This window comes from Ammodytes marinus (genome assembly GCF_949987685.1).
Source record: "Ammodytes marinus genome assembly, chromosome: 18".
Taxonomy (NCBI): Eukaryota; Metazoa; Chordata; class Actinopteri; order Uranoscopiformes; family Ammodytidae; genus Ammodytes; species Ammodytes marinus.
The window spans coordinates 866,478-884,786 of record NC_137222.1 but is presented as its reverse complement, the minus strand read 5'-3'; the positions used below and the strand labels follow the sequence as shown (position 1 = coordinate 884,786).

The 18,309-nt window shown below is 40.6% G+C and overlaps 1 protein-coding gene across 1 annotated transcript in view; it reads left to right on the top strand.

The window, feature by feature from the left end:
- Positions 1–10,271: 10,271 nt before the first annotated feature.
- The window catches only part of LOC307264991 (uncharacterized protein), a gene marked incomplete at its 3' end in the record, with an annotated part of 36,850 nt that continues 28,812 nt past the window's right edge, over positions 10,272–18,309 (top strand). The window contains exons 1-2 of the mRNA XM_080046560.1: positions 10,272–10,332; positions 14,393–15,767. Of these exons, the coding sequence (XP_079902686.1) occupies positions 10,315–10,332; positions 14,393–15,767 (1,393 nt within the window). The 5' untranslated portion in view covers positions 10,272–10,314. The remainder of the gene's footprint in view (positions 10,333–14,392; positions 15,768–18,309) is intronic.

The following is an 18,309-nucleotide window of genomic DNA, read 5'->3' as shown; positions in this document are numbered from 1 at the left end:
GGTATACTGCTTAAAGCTTTGAGGTGTTTTAGCATTTTATTAGATATTGGACTGAATATATAAACACATTTCAACTTATTTTCTGTAGAACAGATAAAACACAGACACACATCTGTATTTCACATGCATTTTATCAGAGAAATTAAAACATCAGCAAACAATAATTTGCCTTTTCCATTTGTCATAATACAATATAACATGAATGTGAGAGATTATATTAGGTTTTTATCTCTAAACACTTGATTTGTGAATATTTTTTATACTAAATGCAGAGGCCTGTTCTCATATGAAATTCCTCTTGTCACTAACATATGTGGCGTGAGGACGGTGAGGAATGAAAATGCTGCTATCATAGAATGAGTGAATATTACATAAATACAGTCAGCAGCACCGTTAATCCAGGAGCTGATTCATATCGAACTACATCTCTAACCGACTGCTAAACAACATTGAGTGTGTCCCCAAATGTTTAACTTCTCTGCATGCAGTTGTCAAAGAACATGCCGCGTTCAAAGTCACTTAAACCCCCTTTCTTCCCCATTCTGATGCTTAGTTTGAACTTCAGCACATTGTCCTGAACACGTCTACATGCTTAAATGCTTTGAGTTGCTGCCATGTTATATGCTGATTAGCTATTTGTTTTTACAACAATTGAACAGGTGTACCTAATAAAGTGGCCGGTAAGTATATACAGTATATAAAAACAATGTAAGGCTGGTGCCTCAGCGCACCGCTTCTATGTAGATGTATAAAAGGCTCATTCTAAGGTCTTGAAAAACAAACTTTTATTACCAGGTGATTATACACTCATTAGAACATACTTATGGATATTATATTCTGTTTCCATCAAGTCTGTTATGAAAATGGCCAATTAATTATACACACTGAATCTTTAATAGCAGATAAACTGCATACAAACTAGTTCTTATCACATTTGAAGAGGGTACAAATGCACATATTAACCACATGGTGGCGCCATGCTAAACAAAGCAACATGAACCTGAAATAAACTCTGGAACATTTCAACTGTAGAGTAGTAGCACTGTATCTCCACTAGATGGCTCTGAAAAACTGCTTTCAAGCCCCTGTAAACCAAAATCCACACAATCCTAACTATGTGATGTGGGGAGTTAGTTGCATGATAGTAAAGCATCTGAAAAGAGTTATGCAATATTTATCAATCCAAATTAAAAGATATTGTTATTTAAGTTTGATAAGCTTTACAGAAATTCAGTCTGGCTGTTGCAAATGAGAAAATTTGATACACAGTCCTGTCAAACAGTCTAGACTCTAGACAGTAAAAAAAGCATTTTTTTTAAACTATGTTTTATAAAATGTATGAACAGATAATTTTCAATCAGAAAAAATCACTCCAAAATAAAGATGAATCAACAATGTGTAACCTAAGAGATTGATTATAGAAATATCTAAATAAACCGGTTTCTAATAAGTGAACAAAATACTTTTTTTGAATACAACAAAACTTTAAATTGATTAAAAATAATTAAATCAAAGAAATGGTTTTGAACGTTTTTCTCAAATTCAGAAATCAGGTGTTAACCCGTGTTTCCTCAGTGAGTTCCTAAATCAAATGAAATTCACACAGGAGTTCACACATCATGGTCTGATCGGTCCAGGTTTAAACACACTAGGGGTGTGCACGTGTACACGTGTAACCGTTTAGGAAAAATCAATAAACGAAAACCGTTTTTTTTTTTTTTTTTTTCAAATTTCAAAGTTTTTAAATATGTTCTGGAGACACGCGTTTATTGATTTTACATCACTAATAAACTAATTGGGGAGGATAAAAGCTAGTCTGCCGAGAATCTGTCTGTCCCTCGGCGAGTGTGTGTGAATGAGTGTGTGTATCGGCGCACACACACACGGGGAGTGCCGGTGCTCGACTCACAGCCATGGAAGAGTGATGAAAGATAACCTAAAGTTTAAAGTTACCCGGTTGACGTGAACTACGCTCGTAAGTAGCCCGAACTTTATAACACCTGTTCAACATGCATTTAACGTGGACATGTAGAAAGCGATAGGCTATATTAATCAGGAAATGAATGAAGTACGATTATGACAGCGAACGTGTGTGTGTGTGTACACCATGGACCTATTATAAGAGGTGTGTAAACGAGCGTAGTTCATGTCAATTGTGTGTTTACAGGCGAACGAACGCGTATGTGTGTGTGCGCGCGCCTACAAGACGGCGGGGGCACGAGGACAATGACGTCACGGTTAACCGTATACACGAAAAAAAATTCATCGTGTACACGGTTAGGCATTTTTGTAAACGTTCACACCCCTAAAACACACTTGTGCTTCTTCAGGCTCTCGTTTTTTGAGTAGCTTTTCATACATTTGCCGCAACTGTACGGTTTGACTCCAGTGTGGAGTCGCTCATGCTTTGAGAGTTCAGACAATGTGTAGAACCGTTTGTCACAGTGTTGACATTGGTGTGGTTTGACTCCAGTGTGGATTCGCTCATGAGTCCGGTATGAGCTGTAGGAACTGAAGACTTTCCCACAATGCTGACAAGAGTAGATTTTATCCTTTGTGTGGATGTTTCTGTGAGCATTGTAAGAACTACTCTGGTTGAAACTCTTGCCACAGTCCTCACAGGTGTACGGCTTCTCTCCAGTGTGAATACGTCGGTGGACTTTGAGGGCATCTGATAGAGCAAAGATTTGCCCACACTCGTTACAGCTGAACGATTTCTCTCCAGTGTGAATGAGGCGGTGTTTCTGCAGGGTAGATGATTGAGTGAATGTTTTACCACAGTCCTCACAGCTGTACGGCTTCTCTCCAGTGTGAATATGTTGGTGGACTTTGAGGGATCCTGCTTGAGTGAAGCTATTCCCACATTGGTCACAGCTGTATTTCTCTCCGGTGTGAATTCTGTGATGTTTGGTTAAGGCTGAACTCGAACTGAACTCTTTCTTACACTGTTGACAGCGGTGAGGTTTAGGTTTCTTTGTTCCTTTTTGTTTCTGTAGGGACAGACAGACAGAAATACAAAGACAGAGTATGAGTGAGGCAGAGATGTGCAGTCAGGGTCGGCAGTAGGGATGGGAATCGTTAGGATTGAAAAGAAGACAAGGACTTAAATACTCAAGTTCATTGGAGACACAGGTCACACACATTAGGGTGGGGCCAGTAATAGCAGAGAAGGGAAGGGACACTTGACAGGAGGATACAATGTTTACTATTAATATAACAGGAAACAGGAAAATATGTAAAGACAACGATAGAAAACAGTTTGACGAGTCTGAACAAATGCCTATAAATATAACTATCTATAAATAACAGTAGTATCTTGGGCCAGGTCTAGTCAGTTAGAAAAAGGGTGGGCCGCCCCCTCCCCCTCCAAACATACTGGGAGGCACCCCAGTCGCCACAGTGGAGTCTTGCAGATTCCTCGGGGTGACGCTGTCTCGGGACCTGAAGTGGGGGCCAAACATCGATGCCCTCACAAAAAAGGCCCAAAAACGTTTGTTTTTCCTGGGGCAGCTCAGGAAATTCAAACTGCCAAAATCCATGCTGGTGAATTTCTACACGGCCATCATAGAGTCCATCATCACCTGGTTCCCCGCTGCAGCGGCCAAGGACAAGGCCAAGCTGCAGCGGGTGATACGCTCGGCGGAGAGGGTGATTGGCTGCCCCTTGCCCCCCCTTGGGGCCCTGTTTAACAGCAGGGCTCTGGGGAGGGCCAGGAAGATCATGGCTGACCCCGCACACCCAGGCCACGGTCTCTTCGCCCCGCTCCCTTCAGGCAGGAGGTTGCGGTCACTAAAGGCTCTAAAAGCTAGACATTCTAACAGCTTTTTCCCCACGGCCATCCGACTCCTAAATGCAACTGACCCCCCCCCCCCCTCCCCCCTGACCTGTCTCCCCACTCAGTGACCTAATGGTCTGTCGTACCCAATCACTGATCTCTTGGCAATTTGGCACTTCTTTATTTATTATATTATTTATTATTTACTCATTTTGCACTATTATGTTGGTTTGCACTGTCTTGTCCTGTCTTGCACCTGTCCTGTTGTAAACTCCACTGTTACCAAAACAAATTTCAAACATGTTTACATGTCTTGGCAAATAAAGACTTCTGATTCTGATTCTGATAGAAATAATAGGTGGAGATACTGAAGATGCGATCGTGTGCAGCATCTTCGGTTGTTTTTCGCCCTTGCAAGATCTTTGTGCTTGCATTTTGGCACATTTACTGTAATGTAAGCTTTAGGACACATCAATGTTGTAGGGGTGGTTTACCATGATAGCACTGCTACCAGAAGCTTTCCTCATCAGTAAAACCACCATCTGCCACCTTCTATAAAAAGCTTAATATTACACTTTCAAATTTTCTTAGAAAATAATAAATTAAATAGGATAGATAAAATATATACAGAATAATTTGCACAACACCTTCATAAAGATACCTCAGAACTTGATAAAAGGTCACAGTATCTCTGAATTGAAAATCCACTTCTGCTGGCAGAAAAACTGATATTAAGCAGTTTTCCAGACAAAAGTAGTAAAATTGCAAGGCGAAAAAAATCGAATGAATGCCTTTTAAAAATCCTGTAGAACACAATCGACTTTGATTGTTGCTGAGTGGGAGATTTAATTCTTGCATGTTTTCTTCGCACCCAGCATCAACGTGAAAACCCATATTTACAGCAGGCAGCCTGAGCCGATAGAAGGGAGAGCGCTTGCTGAGGGGCAGAGCTTGTGGACGATAACGTTCAGGAGCCCTGCCCCTCCAATGCGCCAGCAGCAGCATTGTGAGAGGAGGAAGCAGCACTAGGGTTATTTACAGGCTTAAATTAGCGATACACTACACAGAAAGGTTTGTAAGTCGGTTTGGATAAAGTATGAAGTGAATGAGCTTTTGCGCACAGCATTTACTAACCAAAAGAATAGGCTAACGTGTAAAAAACGTCGCAGAGTAGTGTTCTAACTCCCTTTGCAACGTAGAGACTGCGCTCTTTGGACATGATTGACAGGAAAACACAGAAAAGCAGATGATGGGTGATTTTGGAGGCAGACTGTCGCCGTGCCCACCCAATCAGAAGCTAGGAATGGTCCTGGTATAGTAAATATACATATTTTAATTGACTGAAAAAATGCAAAATACATTTTCTTCACTTTTGATTGGGTAGGCAAGGCGCACATTTGGGTAAGCCCACTTGCCACTAGCTAACGCCGTCCCCGTATCAATAGTTGTACAACAGGCTTTGACTTTTTATGGGTGTCTGTGGCTTTAAGAGTCGTTGCACATTTTATAGGGCATGTGAGTTAGGTCTCGTTTCTGCCATATGTGTCTGCGTGAGAGGTTTGATGGTGTTTTGTCCTCCCAACAGAGCCTTGGTGGGCAGCTAACCCTAACCCTTACATTACCCTAACCTTGCTGCCTCCAAGCCTCGTTGGGAGGACAAAACAGTACACCAAACCCCGTGTGAGAGCTTCATGTCAGCATGCACACAGCAGGCTCCTCTTTATTTGTCCGTTTCCTGTGTTCCTGTGTACTAGTGCAGTGCCCGTAGGAAGCAGGTATTAACTAATGCATGATTAAATGTAGCCCGTCTATGAAGGTGGGACACAGAAACAGATGTAGCCTACACATAGGCAGTGTCACACAGTCATTGAAATGGCTGTCGCATAACTCGTCAATGTCACTTTTGGTATATCTTTAATATTTTTTGAGCCATATAATCCTCTATTCTTAAAAGGCAAAGCAGGTAAAAAAATGTATTGGTAATTGATATGCGAGTCACAGACAGACACAGAGACGTTTCTTGCTTTATAGATAGATAATACTCCGGGTATCGAGTTCTTGATAAAGTAAGTGCCTGCTGCTTTGTTTTCTTTATTGTGACTTTTATCACACATTTGTATGTGCCAGTATGATTTTGAATTTCCTGGTTTTAATCTAAGTTAAAGCAGTGCTGTGCAGGGGCGTCAGCTCACCCAATACCATACAGGGGCACAATAGGGCACCAAAAAAAAATGCGAGCGCGCGAAGCGCGCGAGCTAAAAAATTTTTGGGCAATTATTTATTTAAAAAAAGCATGGGCACAGATAATTAATGCAAGCACGCGAGCAAATATTTTATAGCACTTATTTATTATCATAAAGCATATCTTCATTAAATATCTGTCAGCAAACATGAACTTGAAAACTGAAAACTTGAAATGTGCAACTGTAAAAGGAAAAACAAAAAAACACCTCTACATACATACATGTCTGTGTTTATCATTTCTATTTCAGACCATCCTATGATGGTGTGATGGTGATGATCCTATGAGGTGTGTATATCATGGCCAGAAAGATAGGGGAGCTGTTAATTTTTTTAACAGTAAACGGTAGCGCCTCTGCTTCATTTTTGCGAAGCTGTCGATCAATTGTGACTGGCTTAATTTGGAGAGTTCTCCTCGCTCAACCGACATGATGGCAAGATGATGAAGCCTATCTTGTCCCATTGTGCTCCTCAACCAAGTGTGAAGGCGTCTCAGTACGCTGAATGTCCTTTCACAACTGCAGCTGTTAGACATTCTATGCTTCCAGAGGATAAAAATGTAACGCTTACGGCCCCCACACACATCCTACCTCTACTGCGCGTCTACCTCGCGTCTGCGTCTGACTTTTTGTCACAGACTGTGAAATCAACGTAGAGCGAGCACACATCCAACCTCAGACGCACTGCTGAGGCACGTCGGAGGCACGTCTGCAGCGACGCTCCCCTTCACCTCAGGAGGAGGAGCCTATTTTTTTTCTGAGAGCAGCGCGTCTCTCTCGCGTCTCTGTGCTTTAACTGATAGAGAAATACTCTGCTGACAGTCATACCAGCAGCATTCACTCTAGTTACACGTTTACCCGGTGTGTTTATTTCAAAATAAAACATCCCTCAGTCGTATACGCGAATAATCCCTTTATTTCACGATTTAATTGTGCAATCAAAATCCGAGGGATTTAAAACCTAATTTTCAATTAGTTCTGGCATTTCATTTTTGGATAAATGACACATATAGAGATCCAATATAGTGAAGAAATAAAAAAGATCACGATGAGCGCAACAGTTTTCCGTTGCTCTATCTGTGTCTACGGCCTTCTTCTTCCCCGACCACACCCCCCTCTCTCTCTCCCGTATAAATCAGTAAAGTGATTTTTGAAATACTCTGCTGAGAGTCATATTGACTTCATACTGGCAGCTTTCGCTGTAGTTTCACCATTTCCTGGTGTGTCCCCTTCAAAATAAAACTTCCAACAAGCGAAAATATGGCAAACATTTTTTTTTTAAATGGCAATGGGGCGAACGGATTACTGTCCAGACTCAATATAAATCATATGCATCATAGATGACATGAAATAACTTCATTTTTAATGGGAATTATCTATGAAAACTCTATGTAGAAAGATAGGGCTTTTAGAAGCAGCGCTGCTGCAGCAGCAGCAGCTGCTGAGACGTTGCATGTGTGTCCGAGAAAAGTCCGAGAGAGGCAGCAGTAAGGTAACGCGACGCGCTCCAGAGGTAGACGCAGGATGTGTGTGGAGGCCGTTACTGTTTACTTCACTTCACGCCGGCCGGAGTGAATGGTCGCTGACGCTGTGCTGGACAGGTTCAAAAAGTCGATATCAAGGAGAATGATTCTCTCCTCAGTGTGTGCATTCGTCACGTACATTTCATTGCAGCGGCCGGCCAATGAGGGGGGCACCATGCATATAGGCCTATTTTAAGAAAAAAAATGCAAGCATGCATTCTGTAGATTGCCAGATGAGTCAGACTTAAATAAAAAAAAATTAAAGGTATAAATAAATAAATTAATTAAAAAATCAGTGCCCCAGGCATACCCAGGCACCGCAGATCCACAACGGGGCACGTGCCCCGGTGAAAAGGGTCAATTGATAGCTTTCCACGTGAAAGGAGAATGCCCATCACGTGCAGTGTAGCCATTCTGACCTGCAGGCAGCCAAACTGCGATTTGCTTTATGTGTGATCTGCTCTTACACATTCACATAGTCTTTTTTTATTTTGTCCGAGTGGAAATATTCTGTATGTGAATTAATTTGTAATTGTAACCGTTTGACAGTCCTATTTACTTTACATTTCTTTGTGTATTGACTTCTAATAATTAATAATTGATAGGTTTTATATAGCGCTTTATTGCCTAGGCACTCAAAGACGCTTTACAGGGTTCCTGGTTCAATTCGTTCACACACAGTCATACCGGTGGTGGTAAACTACTATAGTAGCCACAGCTGCCCAGGGGCAGACTGACGGAAGCGTGGCTGCCATTCAGCGCCAACGGCCCCTCCGACCACCACCTCAAACATACAGCAATCATACACATTCTGTGGTGTTTGTCCTTAAAACCTGTTAATAAAATATTTATTTAATGTGTGGTAATATTATTAATGAACTTGTATTGGCATGCTTTTCATTTGATGCTGAATTGTTGCCTAATGTTTGCATGATACACTTCTGCTGTGTCACCATATGATGAGGTACTGTAGATACTTTTTTGTTGGCCAGTTGTTTTTTGTTCTACTTTATTAATCTATAAAAACAGAAATGTTGCAAATTGCAGTATTTTTTGAATGGCTGAAATACAATATAAATCAAATCATATTAACTGATCAGCTCTGTTTGTGTAGAAATGATCATGGATATGTTTTTTGTTTAGCTCGTTTTTATAGGCCCAGTTGCTTGTTTCTTAAGCGAGATCTGGCAACCCTGCAAACCACAGCGACGCAAGCAAGCCGCCATTACAGGGCAGCAAGTTGTGTAACGGGAACTGCTCTTCAACTCGTTAATTTTCTCTGCTCAAAGGTCGCTCAAAAAACACACGTTTTGATTCAGTTTCAGCAGAAATAACTCTAATCAGTTGTAGGCCTATGTATATAGCCCGATATTGCAGACAGACAGTAATGTGCGTCAGTTGGCTTACGATCCGTACAGACAGTAATACGACACCCACGAGGCTGAGGAACAACTCCCCCATAAATAAAAGGTTTTAAGGGCTTAAAAGAGAAGAAACGTCAAAATATCACCATAGTAACATAAACTGTATAGTCACCGTTTGTGGAGAACTCATGCTTCTTCCTCGGTGGCAGCAGATAGTAACCAGAGACGGTGTGTGTGTGTGTGTGTGTGTGTGTGTCGAGCTCTGATTGGTCAGATAGGACACGCCTCTTCATGACGTCAAGAAGTAGTGTGGAAGAAGGGGGAGGGGAATCTAGAATCCTGAAATGTATTATTATTATATCCTTTATCTAACCGGGTTACTGTCAATGAAATGAAACGTTATTTATTGTGTTGCCTGTCTTTATGTAACCTAACGTTAATTTATTCTAAGATAGCAGCGTTTTCAACCTCCTGTAATTTGATCTGAACTCTGCATTCAGTCTCCATCTCTTTCACAGGATTTAACAGTGACAGGAAGCAGCCTGCAGGTGGCAGCACTTCACCAGAGCAGAAAGATACAGAGGAGATTCAATATGTTTATTTTTTCATATGCACATTAACAATTACAGCAGCAGTCATTAGCGATGACATTCTTAAGTCCCAGGCTCCTCTCAACTATGCAATATAGAAGAAGAAAAACACAAGTGAAGAGAGCAACACCTGAGACACAAATAAACCCAAAAGTAGTGCAAGAGCACAGTGCAGATAAAAGTGTAGACATTTTTTTTAAATTTATTTAACCTTTATTTTTCCAGATAAAACATTAAGAACAGTCTCTTATTTAAAAACAAATAAGGTGCACCATATAAATATAAAGTACATTTAAAATGCAAAAATGATCTCTTCATTTGTGTTTTTCTTCTTCTATATTGCATAGTTGAGAGGAGCCTGGGACTTCAGAATGTCATTGCTTATGACTGCTGCTGTAATTGTTAATGTGCATATGACAAAATAAACATATTTAATCTCCTCTGTATCTTTCTGCTCTGGTGAGGTGCTGCCACCTGCAGGCTGCTTCCTGTCACTGTTGAATCCTGTGAAAGAGATGGAGACTGAATGCAGAGTTCAGATCAAATTACAGGAGTTTGAAAACGCTGCTATCTTAGAATAAATTAACGTTAGGTTACATAAAGACAGGCAACACAATAAATAACGTTTCATTTAATTGACAGTAACCTGGTTAAATAAAGGATATAATAATAATACGTTTCAGGATTCTAGATTCCCCTCCCCCTTCTTCCACACTACTTCTTGACGTCATGAAGAGGCGTGTCCTATCTGACCAATCAGAGCTTGACACACACACACACACACCGTCTCTGGTTACTATCTGCTGTCACCGAGGAAGAAACATGAGTTCTCCACAAACGGTGACTATACAGTTTATGTTACTATGGTGATATTATGAAGTTTCTTCTGTTTTTACCCGTTAAAAGCGTTTCTTTATGGGGGAGTTGTTCCTCAGCCTCGTGGGTCTAAGGACAAAGGGTGTCGTATTACTGTCTGTGCGGATCGTAAGCCCACTGACGCACATTACTGTCTGTCTGCAATATCGGGCTATATACATAGGCCTACCACTGATTAGAGTTATTTTTGCTGAAACTGAATCAAAACGTGTGTTTTTGGAGCGACCTTTGAGCAGAGAAAATGAACGAGTTGAAGAGCAGTTCATGTTACGCAACTTGCTGCCCTGTAATGGCGGCTTGCTTGCGTCTCTGTGGTTTGCAGGGTTGCCAGATCTCGCTAGAGAAACAAGCAGATGGGCGTATAAAAACGAGCTAAAAAAAATCATATCCCTGATAATTTCTACACAAACAGAGCTGATCAGTTAATATGATAACAGAAACCAACTGGCCAACAAAAAATGTAGGTGTGTAGTGTATCATGCAAACATTAGGCAACAATTCAGCATCAAATTAAAAGCATGCCAAAACCAATAAAAGTTAATCAATATTATTATCACAAAATTTAAAAGAGATATAATTTGTATTAACAGGTTTTAAGGACAAACAACACAGAAGTCAATACACAATGAAATGTAAAATAAATAGGGCTGTCCAACGGTTGACATTTTTAATAACGAATTATTCCACCATTCAAAATATGCCAGAATAAATCTAATTTTCTCTGTATGTTGATGTAGGAACAGAAAGATAAATGACAGAAGGTGGATATATACATTTAAAATATATTTTTTTACTTATTAAAAATCCAAATTATGTTGTTAATACTGAAAATAAATTATAATCAAACTAAAACGTAGGTCTGCCACACCATAATTCAATTTGGCTGTCTCTTTGCTATGTCTTATAGCAAATATAGGCTACATAATGGCATTTATTTGGTGAATCCATAGGTTTTGCATTCCTGAATACAACTTTACAACTTGATTGCTGCTAGCGTGCCCATGTTCTGGAGGACTGTTGTGCCAGAAAGCCGACGTTATGTTGATATCACTTATTAATCACACACACTAGGGGTGTGAACGTTTACAAAAATGTCTAACCGTGTACACGACGGAATTGTTTTCGTGTATACGGTTAACCATGACGTCATTGTCCTCGTGCGCCCACCGCCTTGTAGGCGCACACGCACACACACACACACACACACATACGCGTTTGTTCGCCTTTGAACACACAGTTGACCTGAACTACGCTCGTTTACAAACCTCTTATAATAGGTCCATGGTAGGCACACACATACACGTTCACCTGTCATGGTTTCGCCGTCATTATCGCCCTTCATTAATTTCTTGATTAATATAGCCTATCGCTTTCTACATGTCCACGTTTATGCAGGTTGAACAGGTGTTATAAAGTTCGGGCTACTTACGCGCGTAGTTCACGTCAACCGAGTAACTTTAATCTTTAGGTTATCTTTCATCACTCGTCCGTGGCTGTGACTCGAGCCCGAGCACGGCGACTCCCCGTGTGTGTGTGTGTGTGTGTGTGTGTGTGTGTGTGCGCCGATACACACACACACGCTGAGGGACAGACAGATTCGGCAGACTAGCTTTTATCCTCCCCAATTAGTTTATTAGTGATTAGTGATGTAAAATCAATAAATGCGTGTCTCCAGAACATATTTAAAAACTTTAAAAAAGAACATTTAAAATTGGAAGAATAAAAAAAATAAAAACGGCTTTCGTTAATTGATTTTTCCTAGATAGTTATGATTTACTAAACGGTTACACGTGTACACCCCTAACACACCTCTGAAAACTGCAGACGTTTGTGTCCTCTTGTGCAGTGAACTGACAACGTTGCCCCTCCTGTTGCTTTGGACATCAACTGCCGCCCACGACTCAGCGTGGCCGCGCGCAGTGCCAAAATGCTAGAGCGACTGTAGTGCAGAGTGGTTGGGATGCACAGGGCGGATCATTCTGCACATTATTTTGTTTAAAAAAATTATACATTAATTCAAGAAATTAATCACCCTGCGTTAACAATTTAATTCTAAAAATGAATAAATAATAATAAAAAATTAAATACAATCACATGTCCTCACGCAAACATCCAGGATGAGAGTCACTATTAGCCAAACAATATTCCTCTTAACCATGTGTCAGATCATTTAATTTACCGCCATTTAGATTATTCATATAGTTCCCAATTTAGAATATTCCCAACATTTCAGAGCGAAAATTCTTGTGGAAAGTTTCTGGAAAGTTTCCACCCCTTTGCAACCCTACTAGCACACAACATCCATCAAGCAAGTAAACACATTCAGGAAATAAAAACAGGCCAGCCCAGTTTTCCCCCATATAGCTGCAACTAAATGGGCTGCTTCCAGACCATACTACTTACTGTAGTTTGGTCTGGCTTTGTGAGACTACTCTGTTATTGATATATATCTATATTTATAGGCAATTGTTAAAGCTCACATATTATGCACTTTGCTGTCAATTTTATATGGTCTAAGTAGTCCCTAATACTTTTATAATAATAATTTTTAGATGTTTGCTGAAAAACCCGTTCAGATCATTTATTGTAGCAAGCCTCTATACCCTGATTGTCCTCTTGTCTCAGGATGACCTATATTTGTGCGATCTGGCTGGCCCCTCCCACCTCTCTGCCGGGCTTTCTTTATATGTCCATGGGGCTCTCCCACCGTCTCTGCCGTGCTCTCGCGATACTAGAGAGACACTGCGTGACTGCGAACACAGTGTTTACCCGGAGCTAAGCCATACTTTTAACAATTTGACATGACCTGACATGATTAAAACCAGTGAAAACAGTAGCTTCAAAGTTTGATTTCTACATGAATATCTTCCCATCCTTTGTCATGTTAAAAACGAGTCATTATTAGACTGCAAGGGGAAAGCTAAGTTAGTGTATTAGGAGCAAAACTTGGTGCTGCAACCAAAGCTACATGGGCGCTAACGCTAAAAATAAGACTCAGACGATTTAAACCAGTGAAAACAGTAGCTTCAAAGTGTGATTTCTACAGGAATATCTTCCCATCCTTTGTCATGTTAAAAACGAGTCATTTTCAGACTGCTGTGGGGAATATAAACAGCGTGTTATGAGCAAAAGGTGGTTGCTTGTCCCAAAGCTAATAGCTATACACCAGTCAGGCAAAACTACCAATAAAAACTATTATTTTAATTTCACCGTTTAAAGAAAAGTACAGGTAGCTTCCTATCCGTTGTGTTATTAAAAACGATGCATTAATAGACTGCTGTGGTTAAGATAAATTAGTGGAGTATGAGCAAAAGCATTCTGTGTTGGTGTATGTAACATTCAGGCTGTACTAAGGGCATCTTGTCGCTTAGCGGGGAAAACAACATGGCTGTCGCTCAGAAAATTTTCCATCGGATCTCGGGGCCATGGACCAATAAGAAATGGGGGGGGTGGGGTTATCATAGACTACTGCACGGTGGACGTTTCTGGGGGGGAAGCATGGACATTTAAAGAAAATATGGGGATGTGGCTGTGCCGACTATTACGTAATAGTCAGCGAGAATTCTGACTGGAGTATATTGGGGGGAGGAGTGGGGGTTTCAGAAAGGGGGAGAGTGAGAAAAGGAGAGATTGTAATTTTTTTTATATATTTTGGCAGTCTCTAGGCACACCGTGAACCCATGAATATGTTAGAACACATTTAAAAAGTGCGTTTAGCATAATATGTGACCTTTAAGACTTGTCAAGCTCCCTGTCTTCTGTTGCCCTTTCACGTTTCCCTGTTTCCTGTTTTATTTTGGTAAACATAGTCTCGTCCTGTCAAGTGTCCCTTCTGTGTGATTACTGGTCCCTCCCTAATGTGTGTGTGACCTGTGTCTCCAATGTATTTGAGTATTAAAGTCCTTCTTTTCATTTGTGGTAAAATCCTATTTATTACTATTCCCATCCCTACTGCCGACCCTGACTGCACATCTCTGCCTCACTCATACTCTGTCTTTGTATTTCTGTCTGTCTGACGCTACAGAAACGAAAAGGAACAAAGAAACCTAAACCTCACCGCTGTCAACAGTGTAAGAAAGATTTCAGTTCGAGGTCAGACTTAACCAAACATCAGAGAATCCACACCGGAGAGAAGCCCTTCAGCTGTGACCAGTGTGGCAAAACATTCACTTACTCAGGACACCTCAAAGTCCACCAACGTATTCACACTGGAGAGAAGCCGTTCAGCTGTGACCTGTGTGGGCAAAGCTTTTCGCGATCAGGAAACCTCAAAAGCCACCAACGTATTCACACTGGAGAGAAGCCGTACAGCTGTGAGGACTGTGGTAAAACATTCACTCTCTCAGGAGCCCTCAAAAACCACCAACGCATTCACACTGGAGAGAAGCCCTACAGCTGTGAGGACTGTGGCAAGAGTTTCAACACCAGTAATTCTTACAGTCTTCACAGAAACAGCCACACAAAGGAAAAAATCTACTCTTGTCAGCATTGTGAGAAAGTCTTCAGTTCCTACAGCTCACACCGGGCTCATGAGCGAATCCACACTGGAGTCAAACTACACCAATGTCAACACTGTGTTAAGCGGTTTTACACATCGTATGACCTCTCAAAACATGAGCAAAGACATGCCGGAGTGAAACCACACCAATGTCAGCACTGTGAGAAACGGTTCTTAACATTGTCTGAACACTCAGAGCATGAGTGTATACACACAGGATACAAACCACACCAATGTACACAATGTGACAAACGGTTCGCTTCATTGTCGAACCTTGTTAGGCATAAGCAAATCCACACTGGACTCAGACGCTGTCGACAGTGTAAAGAAGAGTTCAGTTCGAGTTCAGCCTTAACCGAACATCAGAAAATCCACACTGCAAAGAACTACAGCTGTGACCAATGTGGGAAAACATTCACACGAGCAGGAGCCCTCAAAATACACCAACTTATTCACACTGGAGAGAAGCCGTACAGCTGTGAGGACTGTGGTAACACATTCACTCAAAAATCTCACCTGCAGAAACACCGCCTCATTCACACTGGAGAGAAATCGTTCAGCTGTGACCAGTGTGGGCAAAGCTTTGCTCGATCAGGAGACCTCAAAGTCCACCAACGTATTCACACTGGAGAGAAGCCGTACAGCTGTGAGGACTGTGGCAAGAGTTTCAACGATAATAGTTCTTACAGTAAGCACAGAAACATCCACACAAAGGATAAAATCTACTCTTGTCAGCATTGTGGGAAAGTCTTCAGTTCCTCCAGGTCATGCTGGGCTCATGAGCGAATCCACACAGGAATTAAACAACACCAATGTCAACACTGTGAGAAACGGTTCTATACATCTTCTAACCTCGTAAAGCATGAGCGAATCCACACTGGAGTCAAACCGTACAGTTGCGGTAAATGTATGAAAAGCTACTCAAAAAATGAGAGCCTGAAGAAGCACAAGTGTTTAAACCTGGACCGATCAGACCATGATGTGTGAACTCCTGTGTGCATTTCATTTGATTTAAGAACTCACTGAAGAAACACGGGATAACACCTGATTTCTGAATGAAAAATGTTCAAAACCATTTCTTAGATTTTTAATTATTTTTAATCAATTTAAAGTTTTGTTGTATTCAAAAATCATTTTGTTCATTTATTAGAAACTAGTTTATTTAGAAATTTTCATAATCAATCTCTTAGGTTACACAATGTTGATTCCTCTTTATTTTGGAGTGATTTTTTTCTGATTGAAAATGATCTGTTCATACATTTTATAAAACTTAGTTTTAAAAAAAAAGCTTTTTTACTGTTTAGACTGTTTGACAGGACTGAGTATCAAACGTTCTCCTTTGCAACAGCCAGACAATTTGGATTGATACATTTGCATAACTCTTTTCAGATGCAACTAACTCCCCACATTACATACAGGTGAAACTCGAAAAATTAGAATATCGTGCAAAAGTTCATTTATTTCAGTAATTCAACCTAAATGGTGAAACTAATATATTATATAGACTCATTACATTCAAAGTGAGATATTTCAAGCCTTTATTTGTTATAACTGTGATTATTATGGCTTACAGCTTATGAAAACCCCAAATTCAAAATCTCAGAAAATTAGAATATTGCATAAAATCAATAAAAAAAGGATTTTAAATACAGAAATGTCGGCCCTTGTGTCAACAAGGGCCGACATTTGAGGTGTTATGGAAGCCCAGGTTGCTTTTATAGTGGCCTTCAGCTCGTCTGCATTGTTGGGTCTGGTGTGTATCATCTTCATCTTGAGTGGTTTTGGCACTGTGGACAGGTGTCAAGTCTTGCTGGAAAAAGTAATTCTGCATCTCCATAAAGCTTGTCAACAGACAGAAGCATGAAGTGCTCTAAAATCTCCTGGTAGACAGCTGTGGTGACTTTGCACTTGATAACACAGTGGACCAACACCATCAGATGACATGGTGCCTCAAATCATCACTGACTGTTGAAACTTGACTGTGGTCTTCAAGCCCCTTGGATTTTGTGCCCCTCCACTCTTCCTCTAGACTGTGGAACCTTGATTTCCAAATGAAACGCAACATTTAATTTGGATCAGTGATGATTTGAGGTATCGTGTCATCTGCTGCTGTTGGTCCACTGTGTTATCAAGTCCAAAGTCACCACAGCCATCTACCAGAAGATTTTAGAGCACTTCATGCTTCTGTCTGTTGACAAGCTTTATGGAGATTACAATTTCCATTTCCAGCTAGACTTGGCACCTGCCCACGGTACCATAAACCACTGGTAACTGGTTGACTGACCATGGTATTACTCTGCATGAATGGCCTGACAACTCTCCTGACCTGAACTCCATCGAGAAACTATGGACTATTGTCAAGAGAAAGATGATACACACCAGACCCAACAATACAGACGAGCTGAAGGCCACTATATCAAAGCAACCTGGGCTTCCATAACACCTCAGCAGTGCCAAAGACTGATAGCATCCATGCCACACCGCATTTAGGCAATGATTTGTGCAAAAGGGGCCCAAACCAAGTACTTAGTACATATGCATGATTATACTTTGTAGAGGGCCGACATTTCTGTATTTAAAATCCTTTTTTTATTTATTTTATGTAATATTCTAATTTTCGGAGATTTTGAATTTGGGGTTTTCATAAGCTGTAAGCCATAATAATCACAATTATAACAAATAAAGGTTTGAAATATCTCACTTTGAATGTAATGAGTCCATATAATATATTAGTTTCACCATTTAGGTTGAATTACTGAAATAAATGAACTTTTGCACGATATTCTAATTTTTCGAGTTTCACCTGTATAGTGGCCGTCCTGGGGAAATGCACCTGTTGGAAGACCAAGAAGAAGTATTATAGAATAAATAACTAAATACATCTTCACTTCATCACATGATATTGTGGAAAGGCTTGAGGCAGTGGTGGATGATGCCATCTTTAGTAACTATAGCTTCTTGTCCTTGAAGGCCATCGTAGATATCCTACGTTACAGACACACAGACGTGATAATCGCATTGTTCCAAATAGCGATTTTGATTTGAAATCAATTATTTGTTGAACTGCCTTAAAATAGAAAACAAACAACACTGCCTTTTTATGTTGTCTATTAAAAAAAAGACTTGGTTGTAACCTATGTAACCTATGTAGCCTGTGCTTGCTTGCAATCAATCTAGTGTATTTTACATTAAATGCAGGGATGCTTACATATATGCAATTCATTTCTGAAAAAGAAATGTGAAATCATTGGTCAACTGAAGAAAAAAAATGTGTTTCAGTTTTTGTTATTTCACTCCCCCCCCCCCTTTTCTGCTTTAGCCCCTTCCTAAAATGTCAGTGTTCTCATAATTAGTTTGTGTGTGTGTGTGCGCGTGTGACTTTGTGTGTGTGACACTGTGTGTGACTGTGTGTGTGTGTGTGCGCGTGCGTGTGTGGAGCTCTG